Source organism: Chaetomium tenue (genome assembly GCF_020726465.1).
Source record: "Chaetomium tenue strain MPI-SDFR-AT-0079 chromosome Unknown F5144scaffold_6, whole genome shotgun sequence".
Lineage (NCBI taxonomy): Eukaryota > Fungi > Ascomycota > Sordariomycetes > Sordariales > Chaetomiaceae > Chaetomium > Chaetomium tenue.
The window spans coordinates 437,892-457,860 of record NW_027117334.1 but is presented as its reverse complement, the minus strand read 5'-3'; the positions used below and the strand labels follow the sequence as shown (position 1 = coordinate 457,860).

The following is a 19,969-nucleotide window of genomic DNA, read 5'->3' as shown; positions in this document are numbered from 1 at the left end:
ATTACGTGTTTGTCCGAGTTGTATTTCTGTACATGCACATACATGGTTCACGTACGCACGTGCTTGGTGAAACTTCCTCAATTCAACATTCCAACATACCAATCTTTCAACCCCAGCAACCACGTTCGAAACATCTCATTGCGCCATCACCAACAAAATCGACAACCAACATCCATCTAATCACGTGACGAACCAACACCGCGATCGCAAAAAGATACCACCGAAAGTGCCACGAGTGCTTGCAATCGGTCGAACCCAAACGAGAACTCCCGACCGAGTACCACCGATCGACGCGATACCCTTCCCATCCCCCAGATTGATAGGAGCGCGGGGCTCGGGCTGCCGGTATGTGTTTGGAACACCGCGGCCGACGCACACCCCCGACGACTCACGGCAAGGTCGCTGACAATGTGGGAACTCGCAGATCGTGGCGCCAATTCACCTTGTCGAGAACCACCCCCTCGGTTCCCCGCGGGGTGGAGTCTGGGGCATGAATACCCCGACGACACCGCACACGCCGCTCGAGAAACTCTTGCTGTTTCGCGGCATCGCCAACTATGGTATCGGGGAGAACAGCTTTGTCACCATCGCCGGGATCCTCCAGAGCAACAACCTCATCAAAGATGACGACACTTTCGATGCCCAGCGGCTAAATCCCGAGAGCCTGCGAGACCTCTTCCTGCGGCTTTTGCGGGAGGAGGTGAGGGCCGAGAGCGAAAACACACTCGGCCCCGATGGTGCCCTGTCGCCAGCGTCGAAGAAGCGCAAGCTGCAGTCTCCACCGCCGTTGACCCTTAAGGATGCCCGTCAACATGTGGGCAAGCTTGAGAGTGCCTACGACAAGATCTACGATGCCTATCTCAGCCACGCGGCTGACGAAATACGGAATTTCGAAGAGCAATACGATGAACTGGACGGGGAGATAAAAGAGCTGGAAAAATTGGGGACGGCAGAACCGGATACCGGACCGAAACCCCCAAACCCACAGGGTGCTCCGGCCGCAGGGAAACACGAGCTTGGGCCGTCAAGTAGGGTTGGGCCATCCCCAGGGGCCTTGCCGCGGCCCCCCCAGGTTCCGGTTTCTTCGGCGTCCCAGCAAGCGCTACGGAATCTACAACCGTTGCTGCCCCAACCGACATCGCAGAAAGACGTTAGGAACGGGATCTCGCCTTTACAACCGGCAGCCCCCGAGAGGGCATCTTCTGCTCCTCGGCCGTCTGCTCCCGCCCATCCTGAGCCTGCGCGCTCCCCTCAGCTTGGTCAACAAGAGGTATCCAGAGTGCCGGCGACAAAGCCAACCGCAGCCCCGAAGTCTCAAAACACGGCGCCTCAGGTCCTCCAAGCGCCACAAGGTGTTACCCCTTTTCAACCTCCGCAGTCGCCTGTGCCACCCGCCGCAGGCGATGGGCTGCAACGACCGGAAAGTGCTCCAGGAGCGAGACAATCGCCATCACTTCCGGGCAATGTGCTACCCGCACAGGGGCAGCTGAAATGGGAGCCGCCCTACCAACCAAATACCCCTTGGCGACACCCTCAACAGCAACAGCAGCAGCACTACCAACAACAGCCCAGCGTTCCCAATCCACCGTCACAGCCTATGCCTTCCTCAAGAGGCCCTCAGCAACCAGCAGCACCACATCCTAGCTCGGTAGCTATCCAAGGACAGACCACTAGGCCGTCGCATCCACAGCAGGTTTTGATCCCCCCGCATTCTACTGCCCAATTTGCGGCACCACTCCAGTCGCCACAGGTCAGGCCGCCTGCAGACTCAACAACTGAGCCAGGCAGACAACAGCCACTACACCCTACGGCGGCCGCTAGCAACACCCCACAGCCACAGTCTCCCTACGTCCCGCCATATCAAGGTCACCCCGTTCCAACTCCAGGCCCTGCCACTCCAATTCATCCTATCTCCCAGGTGCACCCACCCAGTCCAAGCCGGGCCGCGGCGATCCCGGCAGCGCCTACGCCGTCAGTCGCTGTTCCGCCCAGGCCGAGCCCTGGGTTAGCTGCTCCTCAGCAGCCGCAGCATCCGGCGGCTTTACAACCGCCGTCGTACAATCAGCAACATGCCCCGCGGGGTGGCCCCTCGCCGGCCCCCGGCCCCCCAGACGCGGGCCAGCGCTACAGCTCCCCATATCAACCACCCCGACCTGCAGCTGTTGATCGCATTCACCCTCGGTTCCCCGTTACTTCGACGCCCACGCGGGCAGCTAAGTTCAGCCCGGCTCCTTCCGCTCCTCAAACTCCTACTATGACTCTTCCTACGAGACTGGCAAAAGGTAGCGGGACGAAGTGGGTCTCAAACTCGACGCCGTCGACCCCTAAGCCGGGAATCGAGTTTCGGTTGGGCTATGATGACGTTCCCAGTCCGGCGTATGAGCCGACGAGCCCCGTCCTGCGGCCCTCAGCCCCACCAGTACTTAAGCAGGCGCCGAAACGGGAAGGGCCAACGGAAACCCCGAAACACAAACCAGGGCGGCAGCAAGCGTCGCAGCGACCCCAAGGCATTTCCACGCCTCAACCCGGTCCCCGACCAACAGCAGCCGTGCCAGCGCCTTCTCAGGTCAAGCAGGCGGCTGCGGAGTCGGAACCACCAAGAGTTAAGCGCGAGGTGACCACACCACGGCCGTCAACTGAAGCCGGGGACACCACCGCGGATGAGAGTGTTACGGGCCGTCCCCATCCCGCGCGCTCGACCAAGCGGAAGCGGGAAGAGCTGACCCCAACACCCGGCCGGGCCCCCCGCGCGAGCCAGCTACGCGAGGCCCTCTCCGAAGGCCTCAACCCAGCCGACCCGCCCAAACTTGTGCTCTGGACACGCTCCTTCAACAAAGTCTGCGGCTCCGCGATGGAACAGATAGTACACCACCGGTCCGCCAACATGTTCGCAGCCCCCATCCGCGAAAAGGACGCCCCCGGCTACCACAAGGTGGTCAAGCAAGCGCAGGACCTCAAAACCATCCGCGCCGCCATCAGCCACGGCAACCGCGCCGCCGCCCAGGCCGCCGCCGCCCTGCCCGACGGCGCCGACCAGGGCTCCTCCTCGGGCGTCTGGCTGCCCCGCACCCACGACCTCATGCCCCCCAAATCCATCATCAACTCCTCCCAGCTCGACCGCGAGCTCGCCCACATGTTCTCCAACGCCGTCATGTACAACCCGGACCCCCACCACGGGCCGGGCCCCGCCTTCCTCCGGCCGGAGATCGATGAGGACGAGGAGGTGGCGGACGCGGACGCCGGTGGGGGTGGTGGTGGGTCTGGTGGGGGTGGTGGTGGTGGGGGTGGGGTCGCGCAGGATAGTGGTGTGCTGGGGTACAAGGTGGATGAGTTTGGCGTGGTCAATGATGCGCGCGCTATGTTTGTCGAGGTCGAGAAGCTGCTTAGTGAGCTGCGCTCGGCGGAGGTCAGGCGTAATGTTCCTCCCGGTGGGGGGGGTGGTGGTGGAGGGGCGACGGGGACGGGGACTAGTACGCGCCAGGCTAGTGTGCTTGGTGGGGGTGGCGGTGGTTCTGGTGGTGGTGTGGGTGGTGGGGAGAGTGGGCGGGATGAGGGTGAGGAGGAGCAAGGGGAGGATGGGGATGGTGGTGGAGGTGGGGGTGGGGTGGTCAAGAGGCGGCGGGTTGGGAGGGGGTAGGTGGAGGGTTGAAGTCGGACGGCGAGAGATGATGCGAGTGTTTTGTGTACGTATGTACGGTATGGTGCGGACTGGGTCGGTGAGGGTTTGTGAAGCGTTCTAGGTTGTGTTATTGTTGTTGCTCTTGTGACGTGTTTGGGTTAAGGCCTGGTTTGGTCTGGTGGTGTGTTGGGGGTTAGGGTTATGGCGGTAACGGCTGAACCGAAAACACACCTCTCGTGTTTGTTGTGCTTGACTTGCCATCAAGGCACTGCATGCCACCAGGTAAGGTGGGCCGATAATAGGACAGGCATCATTGCTAGCTCAACGACTTGGTTGAATTCCGAAGTAATTGATTCCCCTCCTCAACCCTTCTGCCTTTCACCATGCGGTATTTACCTATGAATACCTTACTTGTGCCGTCCGACTAAACTTAAGCTTGCGGAAAGCTGCGTCTTTTGGCATATTAAAAACAGACTTGTTACTCAGATACATGAATGGGGGTGGCACGTAGTTTGTTTCGAGTGGCAATCTTGTTGACGCAACTCAGTACCTTCTCTGGTAGCTATCGTGCCAGTGATTTTTCCAACTCGCGAGATTTCCAGAGAGGTAGCAGGCCCATTCAAGGCACCAGGACAAAGGTGAGTTCCGAAGACGACGGCCGAATACATGGTCTTCCGCGTAGCCTTAGGAGCTGGGGGGGAGAGGGGGAAGCAAATGGTCGCGTGAAATCTGACGAGGAGATGAGAACGTTGGGTTCAGTTATTGTATCAACATGCGGTTTGCATTCTAGGTGCTGCCTCTGGACGCTACGCCGCCTGCTTCCCTCCATTCCTATTACCTCTTCTTGCCGCTCACTCAACCCCTTGCGGAAGGCCCATCGTGCGGTTGATCTCCGCTCGGTTTGCGGCCTAGGCCTTCTAATAGCTGCTGGAGCCGTTTGCTCCACCGCGAGTGTATGGAGTGGTTGAGAAACTTGGCTGTGGGGGGCTTGAAACCCGGCGCGTCTCGGTACTTCAGGATCAGCCACTCGCCCCCCAGCTCCTCATTCTCAACCCATGGCTCGGGAACCCATTTCGCCCACGTGTCAAAGCGCCCCGGAAGGGGCCAGTGCCACTCTATGGGTGTCAAGGGGAGGGGGTTGGGATTGGTTCGCTTTGGGTGCTTGAGGTTATAACGGACGAAGTCGTAGAGAGTGGCCTGGTTGAAATCGATGATGACGATACTACCGTCGGGTTTGATCATGGTGTTCCGCGGCTCGACGTCGTTATGAAGTATGGCGGCATCCCACCATATCGTGAACTTGGCTTCGAGAATGTTCTGAAGGACACGGAGGCGAAACTCCTCGGATGGTAGGCGGCTGTAATCCACTTTGTCGCGGCCGGGTTCCTTTTCCGCTCTACGGATGAGATCAAGCATGCATTGGCCCTGGATAAATTCGATCAGAATCATGCGGACCCATCGTTGGCGGCCCGGCTGGTCGGTCTGCAGCGCGAATGTCCACGACCCGTGGTAGGTAGGCACAATGCCAGTGTTCCCAATGACGGGCTGCATGATCTTGTAAGCCCAGGCCTCGACGCTGTAGTCCCTGTCTGCCCATTTCATGCAATCAAGGTTGCCTCCCTTGCCGGCGTCATTACCGTCGTCCCAGGCGCTCAGGAGGTAGTCGACGCCGTCGTAAATTTTGGCCACGTATTCGACGGCCCTGTTCCCGTCGAGGAAGCAAGTGACAACGTTGGCGCCACCATCGGACGGCCGCGTAAGGGTCCGGGTGATTGTTAGCGTGCGCTCGGGGCCGGCGGGGGGCTTTGTTTCCATGGGCGGGTTGGCGAGAGCGAACTCAACACGGTCGATTTTCCACTGGGGCACGTCTTTCCATGGGGTCCAATCGACCTCAGGGCGCGGACTGGGCCCGTAGTCGCCCGTGAACGGCTTGGGTGGCACATGCTCACGGATGCGGAGGGTTGTGTTTCTCCGGTATGTCTTCGACTCGGCGCGTGTTTGTGATTCGCCTTCTTCGTATGGAGTCAAGGAAGCCATGGTGTGACTCAGCGAGGGGCTCCCGTCGGGGGAATGTTGTTGCAAGGTGGTTAAAGTATGGTCGCGGGGAGAAACGGACGAAAAGTCAAGTATAGCAATAATAGCATGAGTGACAGCAGGAGGTGGTTGTGCCAGGTTGGGACCAGACGCTTTCGACAAATGTGGGTGGGGGCAGCATCTAACAAGTACCCGCAAGCTGTTGGTTGTTAACCGGCGGTTGGTTGAAAGGACTGGGCTTGCTCAGCGGCGAAACCGAACCCCCGACCCCCGCGTGGAACCAACAAGACCTCAGCTGCCTGCATGTGTCTAGGTACCTCGCAGGAAAGCCCAAAGTTGTGAAAAGGCGCCGCCAACCGGCCTTGCTGACGCCGCACGCCAAAGATAAAAATAAAGAATGAGACAAGACGAGACGATGAACGAGATGAGATGAGACAATATGAGACGAGATCAGCTGCACAGTGTTAAACTCGGCTGGTTCATCGGTTTGACCACGGGTGAAGCGTCCAATGACCTATCAATGACTCCAATCTGGTCTCGCTTGGCTCGACCCAGGGCCATGGAACACTGCGGCGAAATCGTACTGAAACACCTGGGCATAGGTACTTTCAAGACAATGGTTGGTTTGCAGCGCAGATGTGCAATTGGGCGAAGGGCGCCTCATGTTGCTGGGGCTGCGGGCAGGCCGCAGGCTGGGCCACTCGACGACGGTTGGTCACCGGACAACGACGACGGCGCAGAGGGGTTGGGGGCTTCTAAATAATCATTGTCATAGCTTCGTGGAAAGAGCCCAAAGGGTCTTCCTAGATAAGCTAGGATACCTAGTTACCTACCTATTTGGGCTTGCAGGTAGCCCAACAGCTCGGGCACGGAGAACTGTCTCCGTAGATCATGAACTCACCTCCCTCGTGTCTAAGACACGAGTCACAAGGTAATGGCGGCGCGGTCGCTCCACTGTCTTCATGTCTACAAACAAACCAACTTAGATTTTCTGTGCCGCGAGGGTACCTTGCCTGACCTACCGTGACCGCTTTGATACACTCTGTGGCCATCCCGGGGCCATGTTAGAACAGTTGGTCGTGCACAAACGGTTGAACATGTCACACTTTGGCGTAGCTGTGCCTCCTCCAGGAAAGTGGTCGGCCAGAAACAGGTGGAAACAGATGGCCAGCTTCAGTACTGTGATGGTGAAGGCGGCGACCAGAAGTTGGCCAAAGTAATAATGCTCCGGGGGCGAAGGGCCGGGCAAGAGCTCTTGAGGTTCGATATAAAACCAGCTTCTCATCCCGCGTCCTGATATCGGCACCAAGCACCTCAGAAACCCCATAAAGCACCGAGAAAACACATCTGCCCGTTCTTCCCCGAGCGCCATTTCATCGTTTCATACCTAGGCACACCCAGCATCAAGCGCCCACCAAGCCCTCCTCCCATACCTTATCTCCCACCCGTCCTACCGCCTACACTTTACTCCCGCTTTTTGCTCAATTATCTCCCCGCCTACACTTCACCCCCGTTTCCTCCTCATTTTCCCTGCCTCTACACTTTGCGCCTTCCGCTACCCCGAACTTATTTGTGACCACGAGGTCGTCCATAGCCAGATATGTCTTCCAACAAACCCCCTACCACGCCGCCAGGTCCGAAAGGGCCGGAACGAAAAAACCGGCGGGAGGCCCAATCTTCCCCTCCAAAGGCGCCGCAGAAATCGTCTCCCGGGTCGGGGGAGACAATGGTATTGCCCGTGCGGCAATCACCCTCGCGGCAACCATCCTCAGTACGCCAGGGGACGCCGGAAAAGACAGGTTCATCGCCCTCAAAAACAAGCTCCAGTGATCTGACGCCTAAACCGGCCACCTCTTCCCCCGTAAACACACGCCCAACCACGCATCCTATCCCTCACCCTGACTCGACGCCCAGAGCTCCCCAGGTGCCAGGCCATACCGGTACTCAGCCAACACCCGGCTCCGCAGATGCAACGCCCAAGCCGCTACCTTTGCGCCCAAGTGTGTCATCCTCTCCCAACAACCAACCCCTATCCCAGGGATCCCAAGGAACCCAGGGGACCCAGAGAACCCCACCCAAGGCGTTGCTCCCTGCGATAGAGCTGCAAGGCCGCTCTGGGCCCAACCCCAAGGAGTCGACTCTTCTCGAAGCATTCTACGAGCCTTTGCCCTCGGTGACGAAGGCGGCGGATTTCGGACACGGTGATACCCGTCCCTCTGGTACGCTGGTTGCCGAAACCAACCCGCCCCAATGCTGGGTGCCGCTCGACGTCAACCATTACTTGGCCATCGCAGAAACCCACCTCTCCAAGGACGCCATCAAAAAGGTCTTGTCAGCCCACCGCGCCCCGGCGCTGGACCCCACCTTCCGCGTCAGAAGAGAGGACGATATCGTGACGTACGCGGCGACCCATCTCACTCACGCCGTCAACCATGCCCTGGGCGCAATCCTATCGCAGCCCGTGGAGATGCTGAACGAGTATTCGGCGAGCACGGCGGCCCGCGTCGACCGCGCCTGGAGGCCATGGGGCGCCAAAAAGCACTCGTTCGCTGTGCTCGAGATGAAGAACATGGAGGCAATGAGGGCGCTCCACTTTGAGGCAACACAAGATGAAGATCCGGATGCCGATACACCTTCGTTATTTGACGGCCGGCCCATTCTTTCCATGATCAAGCAAATCACATGCTACGTGAAGCTACCGTTCTACGACACGCGATACGCCAGCCTCTACGACGGCAACTTTCTCTTCCTTGGCGTGTTCGAGCTTCCCCCCCAGCAGGACAGCCTCCCCATTCTCAAGGGGACCTTGATCCCCTGCCATGGAAAGCATAACGACAAGGCCCGGAGAGCGCTCCTCGGTTGGCTGGTCGAAGCCTGGGAAAAGAAGCAGCGGGGCGAAAACCACCATCTCCGCTTGAATTAAAAGGGACCCTCGCCCTCTGCGCAACGACGAGGTCACACTTCACCCGTGGCCTTCCTTGGTGGCTTTGAGAAGGAGTTGGCTGGGTTGAGTTGAGCGTTGGCAACTTTTGGAGGTTTCTTTTGTCATTGGCTTTTTTCCTTTGTTTGTTTGAGTTTGTCTTTTTTGTCGGTTTTTGCCCTTGTTTTTGTTGGCTTCCATTGTTTTTGGAATTTGAGGGGTTGAGCTATTGCTAGAATATGGGGAAAGAAAAAGAAAAAAAGGAAGAAAATCACAAAACGACCAAAAAAGGGGTCAGTCACATCGTTGAGATATAGGATAGACTAGGTGCCTAGAGATGGATAGAGAATCAAGACAACACTTGTTGAACTCAGGCACGCAATCACCTAACACCTCGTAACAATCATGTTGATACGATGTAAGTACCTGACAAAGCTCTCTGTATGATTATAATAACTAACCAAAAAGGTGGTCTAATATAGGGTATTCAAAAAATCAGCTCCACCCGTGCGGTTGCTCGCGCCCACCCTCTATCCAAGATTCCTTGCCGGGCACAGAGAACCCCGTTCTCCTTACAGCTGCTGCTGATGTGACAATTACCAATCCGACGTGTCTATACAACATTGAGCACCACGTCCCACCCAATACTCCCGTTCCTCTTTCTCAGTCAACGGTTTTATAACCACAGGGGCCGGTGGTGTCGGTCTTGGGGGCAGGTCCGGGAGATCCCCGTTCAGCCTGGCCTTCTCGAGGAGGTGGTTACGCATCTCTAGAGACCCCGCCGCGCCAAACAGCTCGGATACCGACGGGTACCGAGTTTGGGTCTGGAAGGCCTGCATGGTTCTCACGTCGGCGAGGTTCACGACGGCGCTGTCTGCCCACACGCGGCGGGATTCCGGCCTGCCCTCCCGCTCCCTCGCCCCGGTAAGGAAGTCATCGATGAAGGTGGAGATGGGCCTCCTGTTCGAGCCGTCCGACCGATTCCAGGAGAGCTGCTGGGACAGATTGGCCCGGTTCTGCTTGGTCCTGTGGAAAAAGGTGCCGTGGTTGTCGTCCCCGTCGCCAGCGTAGAGGATTTCGGTGATCATGATGCGCAACGCCAGGGAGGCCTGGATGCCGTTGTAGACGCGAATGTTGGCATCGTTGGCGCTACCCATGTAGAAGAATTGCCTTAGCTGCTCGTGCAGGTGTTTCCGGTCATTCAGTTCCTCGTCGTGGAGGAATTGATGGTATTCGCGGTGAACAGGGCACCAGTCCCGGCCGTTCTTCCGCAGCTGGCAGCGCTTTCGATCCGCCAGCAGAGCCCGACATTGGTCGGCTTCCATCACGGCTCTCCCCATGAGCACCGTCGACAGAAGGACTACGCTGATCCTGCCCCGTCTCGGCTTGATTTTCAACTCGGAGTCTTCCGTTAGGTTGATGTCAAAGGCGATGGCAGCGGAGGGGTCGGCTTCGTCCACTGCGGGTTTGACGGTGATGATTACCGTCTCGGGTTCGCCTGCTCCCGGCAGCGATGGAGGCTGAAGCGCGACGAGTGTTGTCCGCGCCGGGTGCATGGTTACACAGCGTACTGACGAGAGGGGGAGGGCGGTCGCCTCGGGTGACGCGGTTTCCGTGGCGGCATCCTGGGAGGTCTTGTCGTCGACCGAGAGCCCAACGATGACGCCGCACTGCACATCTTGCTTGTATTTTGCTAATGTAAGGGAGAGGACGCCCATCGTGAAATATATTTGGGGTTGTGATTTCGTGGGCTTGGTTTAGTTCAGTGTCCAGGGTGATCAGAGGGCCAAGCAAAGCGTCAACTCCCTTTATATAAATCATCGCCCGGCGTTGGGACATTTTGCTAATAATCAGGCCACCTCGGTTCTAGCGGGATAAGATGGGTGGGACCTCTGACGTGCTTGATCGTCCGCACCGCGGAGCTGTAAGTGTCCGCATCAGTCCACTTGACGTCTGTCCCGGTACCAACGTCATCATCAACGATAATTGCCGAGACATGACTCAAGAATCTCTGGGAAAAGAACATGAGTTTTTCGATTTAGGTCGGGTGGGCGATGGATGGCCTGATATGTGCCTGTACAGAATTAAATGACTGTTTTAAACGCCACCGTTGCGAAATCCTGGTTTATCAGCGTCGTTTTTTTATCCGTGTCTGAGTTCCCGAGCCACCGTTCGGGGTCTGGAATATGAGTAAGCCGGGGACACAGGGGCAAAAGTAATGGCCGAAAAGGGAGAGGAGCCGAAGGGAATGGAAGCACCGAAAAGAAATAAAAAGAAAATCTTGAGAGGGAAAGGTGGCAAAGATATCCGGAATGTTGATTCACGGCCCGAGTACTCTAGCTATGGCCTTCCGTCTTGACCGGGTGATCCTCCAAATGTTCCTTTCCAAAATCTCGATGAACGCCACCAACCCGATCCTAGAACGCCGTCCATAGACCCACAAATCCGATCTCGGCGCATGAAGGCCTTAGACGTACTCGGCCGTGACCGAGTTGTACCGCTGGCCGTTGTACAACAGGGTGTACTGCGTCGAGGCAGAGAGATCTGTAACCATAGGGTTAGTTTGGACCACTCGGTCGACCGCATCTCGGGGGGAGGGAGGGGGAGGGGGAGACTAACAGACTGCCTCAATCTTGCAGTTGAGTTCGTAGTACCACTGACCACCTATTAGCACAAAGTAACAGTGACAAACTGGGAGGGTGATACATACGTTCCCGTCACTCCCCTTGCGTCTATGCAACTGATTCTCGGGTATGTGGCTGACATCGGCCTCAACATGGCACAACAGGGTGACGTTATCATCCCTCGCCAGGGGCGCGTCTCGCGCGGTCCGGTCGGCGTAGATGTCCATCTTGATCTTCTTGATGCGGCCCCCGGAGACGGGCCCCGTCCAGACGAAGCTGGTGAAGAAGGGCTCGTTCTCCGACACGGCGTCGCCCTTGCGGATGAACCACTCCATGGTGTAGACCTTCCAGCAGCCGTCCAGGCCGCACCAGTGCTTCTTGTTGCGCAGGTGGTGGTGCACCTTGTCGTCATACCGCAGCCGCCACTCGGTGCCGTAGTGCTTGCGCGCCTTGCGGTTCTGCACCCGCACCGCCGTCAGCTGATCGGGCGCGCTCTGCGCCAGCCCCTTCATGACGGCGCCGTGCACCACAGCCAGCCAGGCGTTGGGCGGCTGCATGATCTGGATGGAGGGGTCGATGGCACCACGAAGGCGTTCCTTGAGGTAGTTGGAGGCACCGAAGCCGCCGACCAAGAGCACGGCTTTAATGGGAACCTTGGAGGACGAGATTTGATCCTTGACGAGCTTGACGACTTCTTGCACGACGGGTTCGAAGATGACACGGAGGTCCGAGGCCTGGGGCTCGTTAGGGGGGGCTGCTTCCAATTGGCTTCGCAGAGATGGGGGCGGAGGCTTACCTTGAGGGCGTAGCGCCCGCGGCTAATACCAAGCTCTTTGTTGTTGGCGAGGCCACCGACTGGGATGGTGTATGTTTCGTCGTCCGCTGCGTGCAATGTGAACTGACGCTTGACCTGGGTGGGTGTTAGGGGGTCTTCAAGGCAAAACTTGTGGGGCAGGACGGGGGAAACTTGCCGTTTTCTCGAACCTCTCCATCGCATCGGCGAGCACCTCATCATCCCATCCGTCTGCCTTCCCCAGCTTGGCCTTGAGGAACTTGGCAAACCTCATGTTGAGAAAGGTCGAGCCGCAAAGCGCGCCAGTGCCGGGGGTTGCCTCTTGAACCTCGAGAATGGGCTTGAGGTTGGTGATGGTGTAAGAAATGAGGTCGACAGTACCGCCACCGGCGTCGCAGATGACAAAGCTGTACCGCTGGTTAGCATGTAGGCCTCAACCGTGGCTTGGCAGTGGAGGGCCTCACCTCTCGTTCACCTGAAGACCGTGGGGGTCAAGGCCGTGGAGGGCGTAGATGGCGGCGGCCTCGGGTTCAGAGATGAGGTGAATTGGGGCCGTGGTGGTTTGGGAGAGGGGTCCAACGGCTCGCTGGCAGGCTTGCTTGGTCTTGTCTTTGGCCAAATCGCTCCAAATCGCGGGAACTGTGACGACGAATTCGAGGGCGGTGCTCTTGACAACACCTTCGCCCAGCTTCTCGCGCAGGGTGTACATGAGATGTTCAGTGAGTGCCGACAGGTAGTCGGCGACAAGCTTGTCGACATTGCGGCCACCCCGCGTGGCGGCGCTGGTCACTGCGGTTCCCATGGATTGCAGGGAGGGGTCAAGGTCACTGGCCGAGTCAGCATGCAAACGGTGATAGGGGCACCGCAGGTGGTGAGAACTAACAGCTTGAACCACTCAACGACCTCATCTGAGGGCGCATTCATGGGGATGGAAAACCCCCAATTCGGAGTGTCGTTGCCATTGGCGTACCACAGCTTGGTCGGGACCTTATCAGACGACTCGCCCTCGCGGGTTGTCTTGGAGATGGGCCAAACGGTGACAGCAACACGGCGATCTGGACGTTGTGTCTCGGCCCAAGCCACGCCTGAGTATGTGGTACCAAAGTCGATGCCGACGATGATCTTGCGTTCGCTGATGCTGAGTTTGTCGAAATCCATGTTGGGCAACTGTATTTTGTGGATGGATGCGTGTATCGAGCGGGGCTAGAGGTGCCGGGAACCTCGAAAGGCAAAGAGGCACATGTATGTACGGTATGTACAAACGGAGAAGATGGTTGGAGAAGGCAGTGAAGAAGAAGAAGAGGAATAAGTAGTTCACAAGTGCGGAGCAAGAGACAGAGGCAGAGGAGGCAGGCAACTGTCGAGATGAGATGAGAATAACATACAAGGGAGGTAAATGATGAACAGAGAGGTTGCAAACCGAGAACAAAGTGGCTGAGATGCGAGGTGTGAGCGTTTGGTTGTCCGGTGCTTCGGTTGTTCGGTCGACCGAGGGGCCAAAAGCAGTGCTAGCTATGCATCAACTGACGGAAGTGCCTTTCACGCCACACTTTAGACATGCGACGGCGGCGCAGTGCCTCGTCCACGGGGGCTACTGGGCTTCTGGGTTTCTGGGTTGTTCTGGCACACAGCGTCATGATGCGGGAATGGACAGCCTCCAGCGGGGGTCCCATCCATTCCTGGTGGATGAAATCCCCGCCATCCAGCGTCAACGACGCCCCTCTGGGCTCCCGAGCCGTCGCTAAACGCCATTCGTCGGCGAGACTTCAGCCCGAGGGGCTACCTAGGTAATGCAGTTTCGCTTCTAGAGGTTCGAATGTGCGATTCGTCTCCCACCCACAGTCAAGCTGGGAGCAGCGGGACACTGTTCAAGGTTGACCGGTGGGCTGGTGGGGTAAGGTTGATTGACAAAAAAGCCCGTCGATAAGGCTGCCTGGGCAGGGGGCAGGTGTGTAACGACTGTTCTGCTTGCTTCCTTCCGTGCTTGCCTGCTTGCCGACACGACAGCGCACAGTTTTTGACTGCTCGCAGATGCTGCGTTGGATTCCATCCAACCGTTTTGGCCCGACATCTCCCACTCGCCTCTGGGTGCAGCAAAATGTGAGGTTGGGGATGAATAGGCAGAGGAAACGTGGAGCAGATCGCGGGGCAGCATCGTAAGGCTGCCCGCTGTGGACTGATGCGTGCTGTTGACCACAGAAGGCAAGTGGGGTTGTGGAGCACGCTAGTGATCGTGGCGCCCCCCGACTGCCAAGAATGAATCACCACATGCAATGAAGCGCATCTCGACCCTTCCATCATCCCGGGGGCGATTTCTTTCCATGACGCTTTTTCTCTGATCGAGCTGATTTTGAAAAATTCGGTAATTACCTACCTATAGCTGTCCTTGACGTCAGATGTACGAAATACACATGATGGAGATCGTGATGGGAATGTTGGCTGGCCTGTTGTTCATTTATCATTCCTAGCTTGGACGGTTCCCGTCGTTTGCTCCGGTTCCAAGCATCAAAACTGCCCGTCTTTTTTTGTGTTGATCCCTTGTAATCCCGCCCTCAGCCTCACTGCATGTACTCTAGGCAATTTGTACCTGCGCAAACACGGTTCTTCTCCGAACGCCTATACTTTGTCCTCCCTGCCGGTTTTACTTGACCAACCAAAAAAATGACCCGCAGAAGGTGGTACAACGGCCCGGGCAGCAGCGCGGCCCCGCACAACTCCCGGAACTCTCGCAAGTCCCCCAAGACCCCCAAGAACCCTAAGTCGGCCAAGAACCCGCCGATGGAAGATCTCAAGCGTGAGTTTGGTGGTGAACCCGCCAAATCACCTCCCGCCCATGAAAGTGCGCCGCCAAAACGACCCGATAAGCTCCCGCTGAACGAGCACACCGAAACGCGAGCAGGCCCAGCAGGGGTGCACCGCCAAACGCTGCCGAACATGGAGGCACGCAGTCCTCCTACCTCGTTACCCAACCCTGACAGTATTGATGCGGCCATCAGCGGCAACCCAAGGTCAGATCAGTTCTGGGCTTCCCCGACCCCTCAGGTTCAACATTCAGGGTGGCGGCCGCCGTGGTATCCCAGTTTCAAGGTTCAGGATGCCTTATTCGCGGCCCAACATGCTTACCAAGATACTCTCGCCCAAAGGCTGGCATTATCGCGAGACAATATGGAACCGCTTAGCCCACAGCGCAGCCCAAACCAAGACGAGGAAGACAGGGTCCAGCGAGAGATGGAGAGCTTGCGGGCGCAGCTCAGAGAGGCTAACAACCGCGCCGACCAGGCGGAGCGGGCAGCTGAAGGACTAACTCGACAGCTTAGATCTAGCAGGTCTAATGAGCGGGTGATGGACCGCAATAACTTGGCAGACACGACGACGACACTGAAGGCGGAAAATAGCGGCCTCAAGGCAGAGCTAGACGAAGCGCGATCTCACATCTTCAGCTTGCAGCCCTACCGCAAAGACCTCACCCCGAAGGAGGTGGGCCAGGTAAGCTGTTTCACCCGCCGGACCATGACCGGCCCTGGCCTAACAGGAAGCAGGACTTCGATGATCTCGTCAACGGCATTACTGACTGGGTCACCAACTTCATCGATCCGATTCTAGACGACGACAATAAGATGGATGACTTTCTGGCGGCCGCTAAGCAACGGCCGGCAGACGTTCAGAAGCTTAAGCGGTACTTACACAGCCAAGGCGACTTGGTCTACGGCTGCATGTTTCCCGAAACGGATATTGACATCCTCATTGCTGTCGTGATGCGCTTCCTGCAAGACCACATCTTCCAGAAGATTCTTTACGGGGCCGTCCCTGAGACGGTCGAGGTCATCAGTTTCCTGGAAGGCCAAATGCAGACCAACGTCGAGCCCAAACGAGGTAGGCCATCACGCCAAACACTGTTTTGTGTGGTGGAAGACACGCTGATTGCAAGTTCTCAGACCTCTTTGCTTTGCGGACGTGGCGGGCCGAAGCCCTCAACGCCGTCCTCTGCTCGCCCGACTACGCACGCTCACGGCACGGGCGGATCAAGGAGCTCACAACCGAGATCGCGTTACTCTTCAAAGTGTTCCGCAGGGACAAGGACTGGAACGGGCTCTGCGTCGCCTGCCAGGATGGAATCATCAAGCCCGCGGTGGCGTTGCACGAGAAGCTGATGACGTCGACGCACCACTTCTACCTCGACCTAAACCCCTACATTTTGTGGAATTCCCGCCAAGAGCTCGAGATGAGCCCAGACTTCCTCGACGACCTGCACACGCTACGATGCGAAAACATACTCCAGAACCGAAAGCCCTTCAACGTGGCCAAGCTGGACCCTCGGCCGAGCAAGGAGCAGCTCTTCAAGGACCTCAGCAACGTGGCCACCATCGTCCCGGCGCTATACATGAGACAAGTAGGCAAGGGGGACGTGATCAAGGAGCCGACGGTGGTGCGCATGCAGCAGGTGCTGGTAGCCTGGGGCCCGGAGGAGAAGAGGGAGAAATTCCTTGCCAACGGCCAGCGCACCCTCATGCATCACCTGTGCTTCCCACGGCGCGACAGGGGGGAGCGGGCACAAGATGGCGGTGTCTGGCCATGGCGGGGTCTGCAATGGGGATGAAGGCCGCGATTTCTCCCGGCCTACTTGTATGTACATACCTATGTACACAGAAGTAGCTCGGCGGCCAGGAGGCCCAAGCGTCCATGTCAGCTACGTAACTACGATGTCGAGGTGATGATGGTGGGAGATCGGGGCCATTTGCAGTTGCTGTAATTTACCGTACCATTTCCACCCCCACTTTCAAGCGCTTTGTGCTGCAAGACACAGCAAATGACCCAAACTCAACCAGAGCACAAATGCTGCCATGTGAACATCTGCTGTGTCCACATAGATCGCAATCTAGGACGATCGTTTGCGATCATGGCGATGACAAAATATGGCTGTTGCCGTATATAGCCGCTGTGTGGTCGCCAGGAACATCCTGGAATCCGCCGCCCAGCCGCCTCACTTGAACAACGCTAATTATAATAATTACCCCACCTCTAGCGTCTTACCCCACCCCAGCTCGGGGCGAGTCCGGGGTTGAACAGAGCCTCACTCCGACATTGTTGGGCTGAGGTATAGGTGGTGACGTGGGGTGGTAACTTTCCATGGTGGTTGGGTATCGATTACAGGTAATTTCGGAATACCCAGCTGGCAGCAATAATCATCGCCGATTCAGCTTTTAGCTTGGGCTTTCTCTTCCCTACTTACCTTGCCTGCCCCACCATTTGCTCCCGTTCCCTCCTCCCTTCAATCTGTTGGAAAGACGCAACTGTCCAAGGAAATCCGTTTTCTCTCCGCAATCTCAGCGACAACTCTAGAACGGAACGGCAGCCAACCAACCTCAGAAAGACCGGTCGCTTCTTCATTTGTTTTTCCTTTGCTTGTCACCAGCAAGATTGTGGTAGCGGCAAAGCACAGCCCAGTAAGTTTTGATCGAGGTGAAATGCAGCCTCACTCTCACCGCTGCAAGCGTAGCACTAGACGACCTAATAATGTGCAAGTCATTGTTAGACGCAAGCGACATCGCCCTTCGGGAGGAATTTGAGCGCGCAACAACAACCGAGGGCTCCAAGAATCCCTCGCAACTTTACGCAGCCGCTTCAGGTCGAGCCTCACTTCAGGTAGGAAGAAGAGTTCACACTTGTATATCCATACAGTCTCGCACTGCTGTTCATAACACTGAAGCCCGCAAGCCTTCGTGTCTTACCCCCAGCGAGCACACGTCACGCGTTGGCTCCCGTGACCCCCATGCCCAACGCTGGCACCTCCATCTGCGGCATAGCCTATCAGGAACACATGTGGCTGACTACGATTCGACAGGAGCGCCTGGACAAAAAGGGTTCGGCCGCACCGCCAGAGCGTCCGCGGGGAAACCGCTCTTTCAGGCTTTTGGCATTTGTCTTCTTGGGTCCCACTGTTGAACGGTGGTAAAAGCACCATGACGGCGACTGTGCCATCAGCAAGGGCCTTCTATGGCCCCATAAACCCCGCCATTCTCGGTTTTGATTGGGACGAAGACGTGGAGGAAGAAGTTGGGGGGGCCTCCTCTGTGGCCCTGGTTGAGGATCGCCCACAACAGCAACGGCCCCACGAGCAACAGCCACGACGGCAGCCACAGAACCAACAACAGCGTCGTGAGCAGCACCAAGAGCGGACCGTGCCAAATCCGCAAAGTCTGCGGTCTGCCTTCTCCAGCTTTTGGGCCTTCAACGCTGCTCTCCTCCGAGACTTCGACGATGATACAGCCAGTGTCGCGTCGGGTATGGCAACGGATGGCGGAAGCGTTGCAGGAGATGCCACGAGCGTGGTGCCGCCGGCAGGGGGGGCGCGGACACAGAATCCGAGATTACCCTCAGCGCCTCCCGCGGTCCGCTCCGCGGCGTTGACCCCCCTTGGAGGTGGGGATGTGTTGTGGGGGACGGGGGCACGGCGGGCGGGGGAAACACTCCCACGCGGGGATGCGGCCACAAACCGCAAAGAGTCCAACCGGTCGAACAACCCCTACGCGGCGGCCATCGAGGACAGGCAGAACGCCATGACGGTGTCCTTCCTGCGTAGCCCGACACGGACTGGACCCACCGATGCTCCCCCAACCCCGGCGCTAGACGAGCTTGGGTACGTACCAAGTTTTAGCTTCCACTTGGGCACTCTGCTAACTATTACAGGTTCGGGCAAAGATACCAAGTCACAAGGGAGACAGCCACGGTTGTCATCACAAACCAGCGAAGGCTGCCCGATATCCTCAGCGGGGACCGTGACTGCATCATTTGCACCGACACCAAGCCCGTGTCCGAGTTTCCCACGGCGGCGATCACCAAGGCCTGCACCCACGAGCCGACCACGTGCCTCGTCTGCGTTGCCACATCCATCCGAACCGACCTTAGCAACCGGCTCTGGAACGAGATCAAGTGCCCAGAATGCCGTGAGCTGTTGGAGTACGATGATGTCCAACGCTTTGCGGACGAGGAAACGAAGGAGCGGTAAGCCCCCTCCTCCCCCCTTCGCCTTTTCCTCCCAACCCCAACCACAAAACTCTAACACCGCATACCCAGCTACCAAACCCTCTCCTTCCGCTCCGCCATCTCCTCGTCACCCAACTTCGTCTGGTGCACCTCCGGGTGCGGCTACGGGCAGGTGCACGAGGGCGGGGCGTCGTCGCCCATCGTGACGTGCCGGCTGTGCGCGTACCGGTCGTGCTTCCACCACAAGGTGGCGTGGCACGAGAACCTGGCGTGCGACGAGTACGACACGCTGCTCGCGGACCCGGCCAACTTCCGCAGCCGCTTCGACATTGAGAACGAAGAGGCCCAGCAGGCCGCCGCCGCGCGCCAGGCCCAGGAGGACGCCGACCGCGTCTTCGCCCAGAGCCTGCTGGCCGAGGAGCAGCGTGCCGCGGCCGAGGAGCGCGCCGCCAGAGAGCGCGCCAAGAGGGAGGAGAGAGAGGCCGCCGAGCGGGCTGAGCGCCAGGCCAAGGAGCGTGAGCTGCGGGAAGCTGTCGCCCGCAAGAAGCTCGAGGAGGAGGCCAGCACCCGCACCGTCGGGAGCACCACCAAGCCGTGTCCCGGGTGTCAGGCGCCCATCGAGAAGAACCAAGGATGGTGAGTAAACCAACCAACCAAACCGCTATACTGTTGTTGATCTGAGCTGACACTATTTCCGCAGCGCGCACATGACCTGTAAGCCTACCTTTTTCGCTTTCCCCCCTTTCCTCAGGCGGCGGGCGGTCCCAAGTGGGGCGCACGGCCCGCCCTTCTTCCTCCTCCGCGACAGATGTTAAAACAGGAGGTGCGTCTCCTTTGCAGGTATCAGATGCCGATCCCAGTTCTGTTGGGGCTGCAACGCCGTATGGACCTCGGACCACAGCATCAGCTGTAGGGGCGGGCGGCGTTGAGCGACGAGGGCGCGCGGGCTGCACCCGGGGGAGGAGGGGAGGGGCGCCGGGCGGTGAAGGCGGCGG

The 19,969-nt window shown here is 58.1% G+C and overlaps 7 protein-coding genes across 7 annotated transcripts; 4 read left to right on the top strand and 3 right to left on the bottom strand.

Moving 5' to 3' along the window:
• Positions 1 to 42: 42 nt before the first annotated feature.
• Positions 43 to 3,985, top strand: F5144DRAFT_622802 (uncharacterized protein; the record flags this gene model as incomplete). The annotated part of the gene is made up of 8 exons (XM_066792118.1): positions 43 to 59; positions 228 to 345; positions 425 to 537; positions 577 to 1,033; positions 1,073 to 1,119; positions 1,156 to 2,602; positions 2,666 to 3,470; positions 3,902 to 3,985. 8 exons carry the CDS (start codon positions 43 to 45, stop codon positions 3,916 to 3,918), a joined length of 3,021 nt encoding a protein of 1,006 aa, XP_066639376.1. The 3' UTR covers positions 3,919 to 3,985.
• A 395-nt stretch (positions 3,986 to 4,380) lies between these two features.
• On the bottom strand, positions 4,381 to 5,874 carry F5144DRAFT_335417 (uncharacterized protein). The gene has a single exon (XM_066784168.1). The coding sequence runs from the start codon at positions 5,654 to 5,656 to the stop codon at positions 4,475 to 4,477; it is 1,182 nt and encodes a 393-aa protein (XP_066639375.1). The 5' UTR covers positions 5,657 to 5,874; the 3' UTR covers positions 4,381 to 4,474.
• Positions 5,875 to 7,253: 1,379 nt separating this feature from the next.
• Positions 7,254 to 8,945, top strand: F5144DRAFT_632098 (uncharacterized protein; the record flags this gene model as incomplete). The annotated part of the gene is made up of 2 exons (XM_066792480.1): positions 7,254 to 7,424; positions 7,692 to 8,945. 2 exons carry the CDS (start codon positions 7,254 to 7,256, stop codon positions 8,574 to 8,576), a joined length of 1,056 nt encoding a protein of 351 aa, XP_066639374.1. The 3' UTR covers positions 8,577 to 8,945.
• Positions 8,946 to 8,984: 39 nt separating this feature from the next.
• On the bottom strand, positions 8,985 to 10,437 carry F5144DRAFT_581077 (uncharacterized protein). The gene has a single exon (XM_066789409.1). It carries the CDS (start codon positions 10,289 to 10,291, stop codon positions 9,170 to 9,172), a length of 1,122 nt encoding a protein of 373 aa, XP_066639373.1. The 5' UTR covers positions 10,292 to 10,437; the 3' UTR covers positions 8,985 to 9,169.
• Positions 10,438 to 10,857: 420 nt separating this feature from the next.
• Positions 10,858 to 13,288, bottom strand: F5144DRAFT_335383 (uncharacterized protein). The gene is made up of 6 exons (XM_066784167.1): positions 12,874 to 13,288; positions 12,455 to 12,817; positions 12,169 to 12,397; positions 11,994 to 12,107; positions 11,193 to 11,931; positions 10,858 to 11,117 (listed from the first exon to the last, which is right to left on the bottom strand). The coding sequence occupies exons 1-6, from the start codon at positions 13,146 to 13,148 to the stop codon at positions 11,041 to 11,043; spliced, it is 1,797 nt and encodes a 598-aa protein (XP_066639372.1). The 5' UTR covers positions 13,149 to 13,288; the 3' UTR covers positions 10,858 to 11,040.
• Positions 13,289 to 14,305: 1,017 nt separating this feature from the next.
• Positions 14,306 to 16,804, top strand: F5144DRAFT_581072 (uncharacterized protein). The gene is made up of 3 exons (XM_066789408.1): positions 14,306 to 15,476; positions 15,530 to 15,863; positions 15,926 to 16,804. Exons 1-3 carry the CDS (start codon positions 14,652 to 14,654, stop codon positions 16,585 to 16,587), a joined length of 1,821 nt encoding a protein of 606 aa, XP_066639371.1. The 5' UTR covers positions 14,306 to 14,651; the 3' UTR covers positions 16,588 to 16,804.
• A 761-nt stretch (positions 16,805 to 17,565) lies between these two features.
• Positions 17,566 to 19,886, top strand: F5144DRAFT_335312 (uncharacterized protein). Its single transcript, XM_066784166.1, has 5 exons — positions 17,566 to 17,633; positions 17,833 to 18,627; positions 18,678 to 18,992; positions 19,065 to 19,610; positions 19,675 to 19,886. Exons 2-5 carry the CDS (start codon positions 17,951 to 17,953, stop codon positions 19,787 to 19,789), a joined length of 1,653 nt encoding a protein of 550 aa, XP_066639370.1. The 5' UTR covers positions 17,566 to 17,633; positions 17,833 to 17,950; the 3' UTR covers positions 19,790 to 19,886.
• The last annotated feature ends 83 nt before the right edge of the window (positions 19,887 to 19,969 follow it).

What these genes read in the sequence shown, in the direction of transcription:
- F5144DRAFT_335417 (XM_066784168.1), bottom strand. Translation starts at nt 5,656, where the DNA reads ATGGCTTCCTTGACTCCATACGAAGAAGGCGAATCACAAACACGCGCC.
- F5144DRAFT_581077 (XM_066789409.1), bottom strand. Translation starts at nt 10,291, where the DNA reads ATGGGCGTCCTCTCCCTTACATTAGCAAAATACAAGCAAGATGTGCAG.
- F5144DRAFT_335383 (XM_066784167.1), bottom strand. Translation starts at nt 13,148, where the DNA reads ATGGATTTCGACAAACTCAGCATCAGCGAACGCAAGATCATCGTCGGC. An exon ending in GTCGTTGAGTGGTTCAAGCT is followed by an intron (nt 12,818 to 12,873) that starts GTTAGTTCTCAC and finishes TGACTCGGCCAG; the next exon opens with TGACCTTGACCCCTCCCTGC. An exon ending in TGGAGAGGTTCGAGAAAACG is followed by an intron (nt 12,108 to 12,168) that starts GCAAGTTTCCCC and finishes ACACCCACCCAG; the next exon opens with GTCAAGCGTCAGTTCACATT.
- F5144DRAFT_581072 (XM_066789408.1), top strand. Translation starts at nt 14,652, where the DNA reads ATGACCCGCAGAAGGTGGTACAACGGCCCGGGCAGCAGCGCGGCCCCG. An exon ending in CCCCGAAGGAGGTGGGCCAG is followed by an intron (nt 15,477 to 15,529) that starts GTAAGCTGTTTC and finishes AACAGGAAGCAG; the next exon opens with GACTTCGATGATCTCGTCAA. An exon ending in CAACGTCGAGCCCAAACGAG is followed by an intron (nt 15,864 to 15,925) that starts GTAGGCCATCAC and finishes GCAAGTTCTCAG; the next exon opens with ACCTCTTTGCTTTGCGGACG.
- F5144DRAFT_335312 (XM_066784166.1), top strand. Translation starts at nt 17,951, where the DNA reads ATGACGGCGACTGTGCCATCAGCAAGGGCCTTCTATGGCCCCATAAAC. An exon ending in CCGGCGCTAGACGAGCTTGG is followed by an intron (nt 18,628 to 18,677) that starts GTACGTACCAAG and finishes TAACTATTACAG; the next exon opens with GTTCGGGCAAAGATACCAAG. An exon ending in GACGAGGAAACGAAGGAGCG is followed by an intron (nt 18,993 to 19,064) that starts GTAAGCCCCCTC and finishes CCGCATACCCAG; the next exon opens with CTACCAAACCCTCTCCTTCC.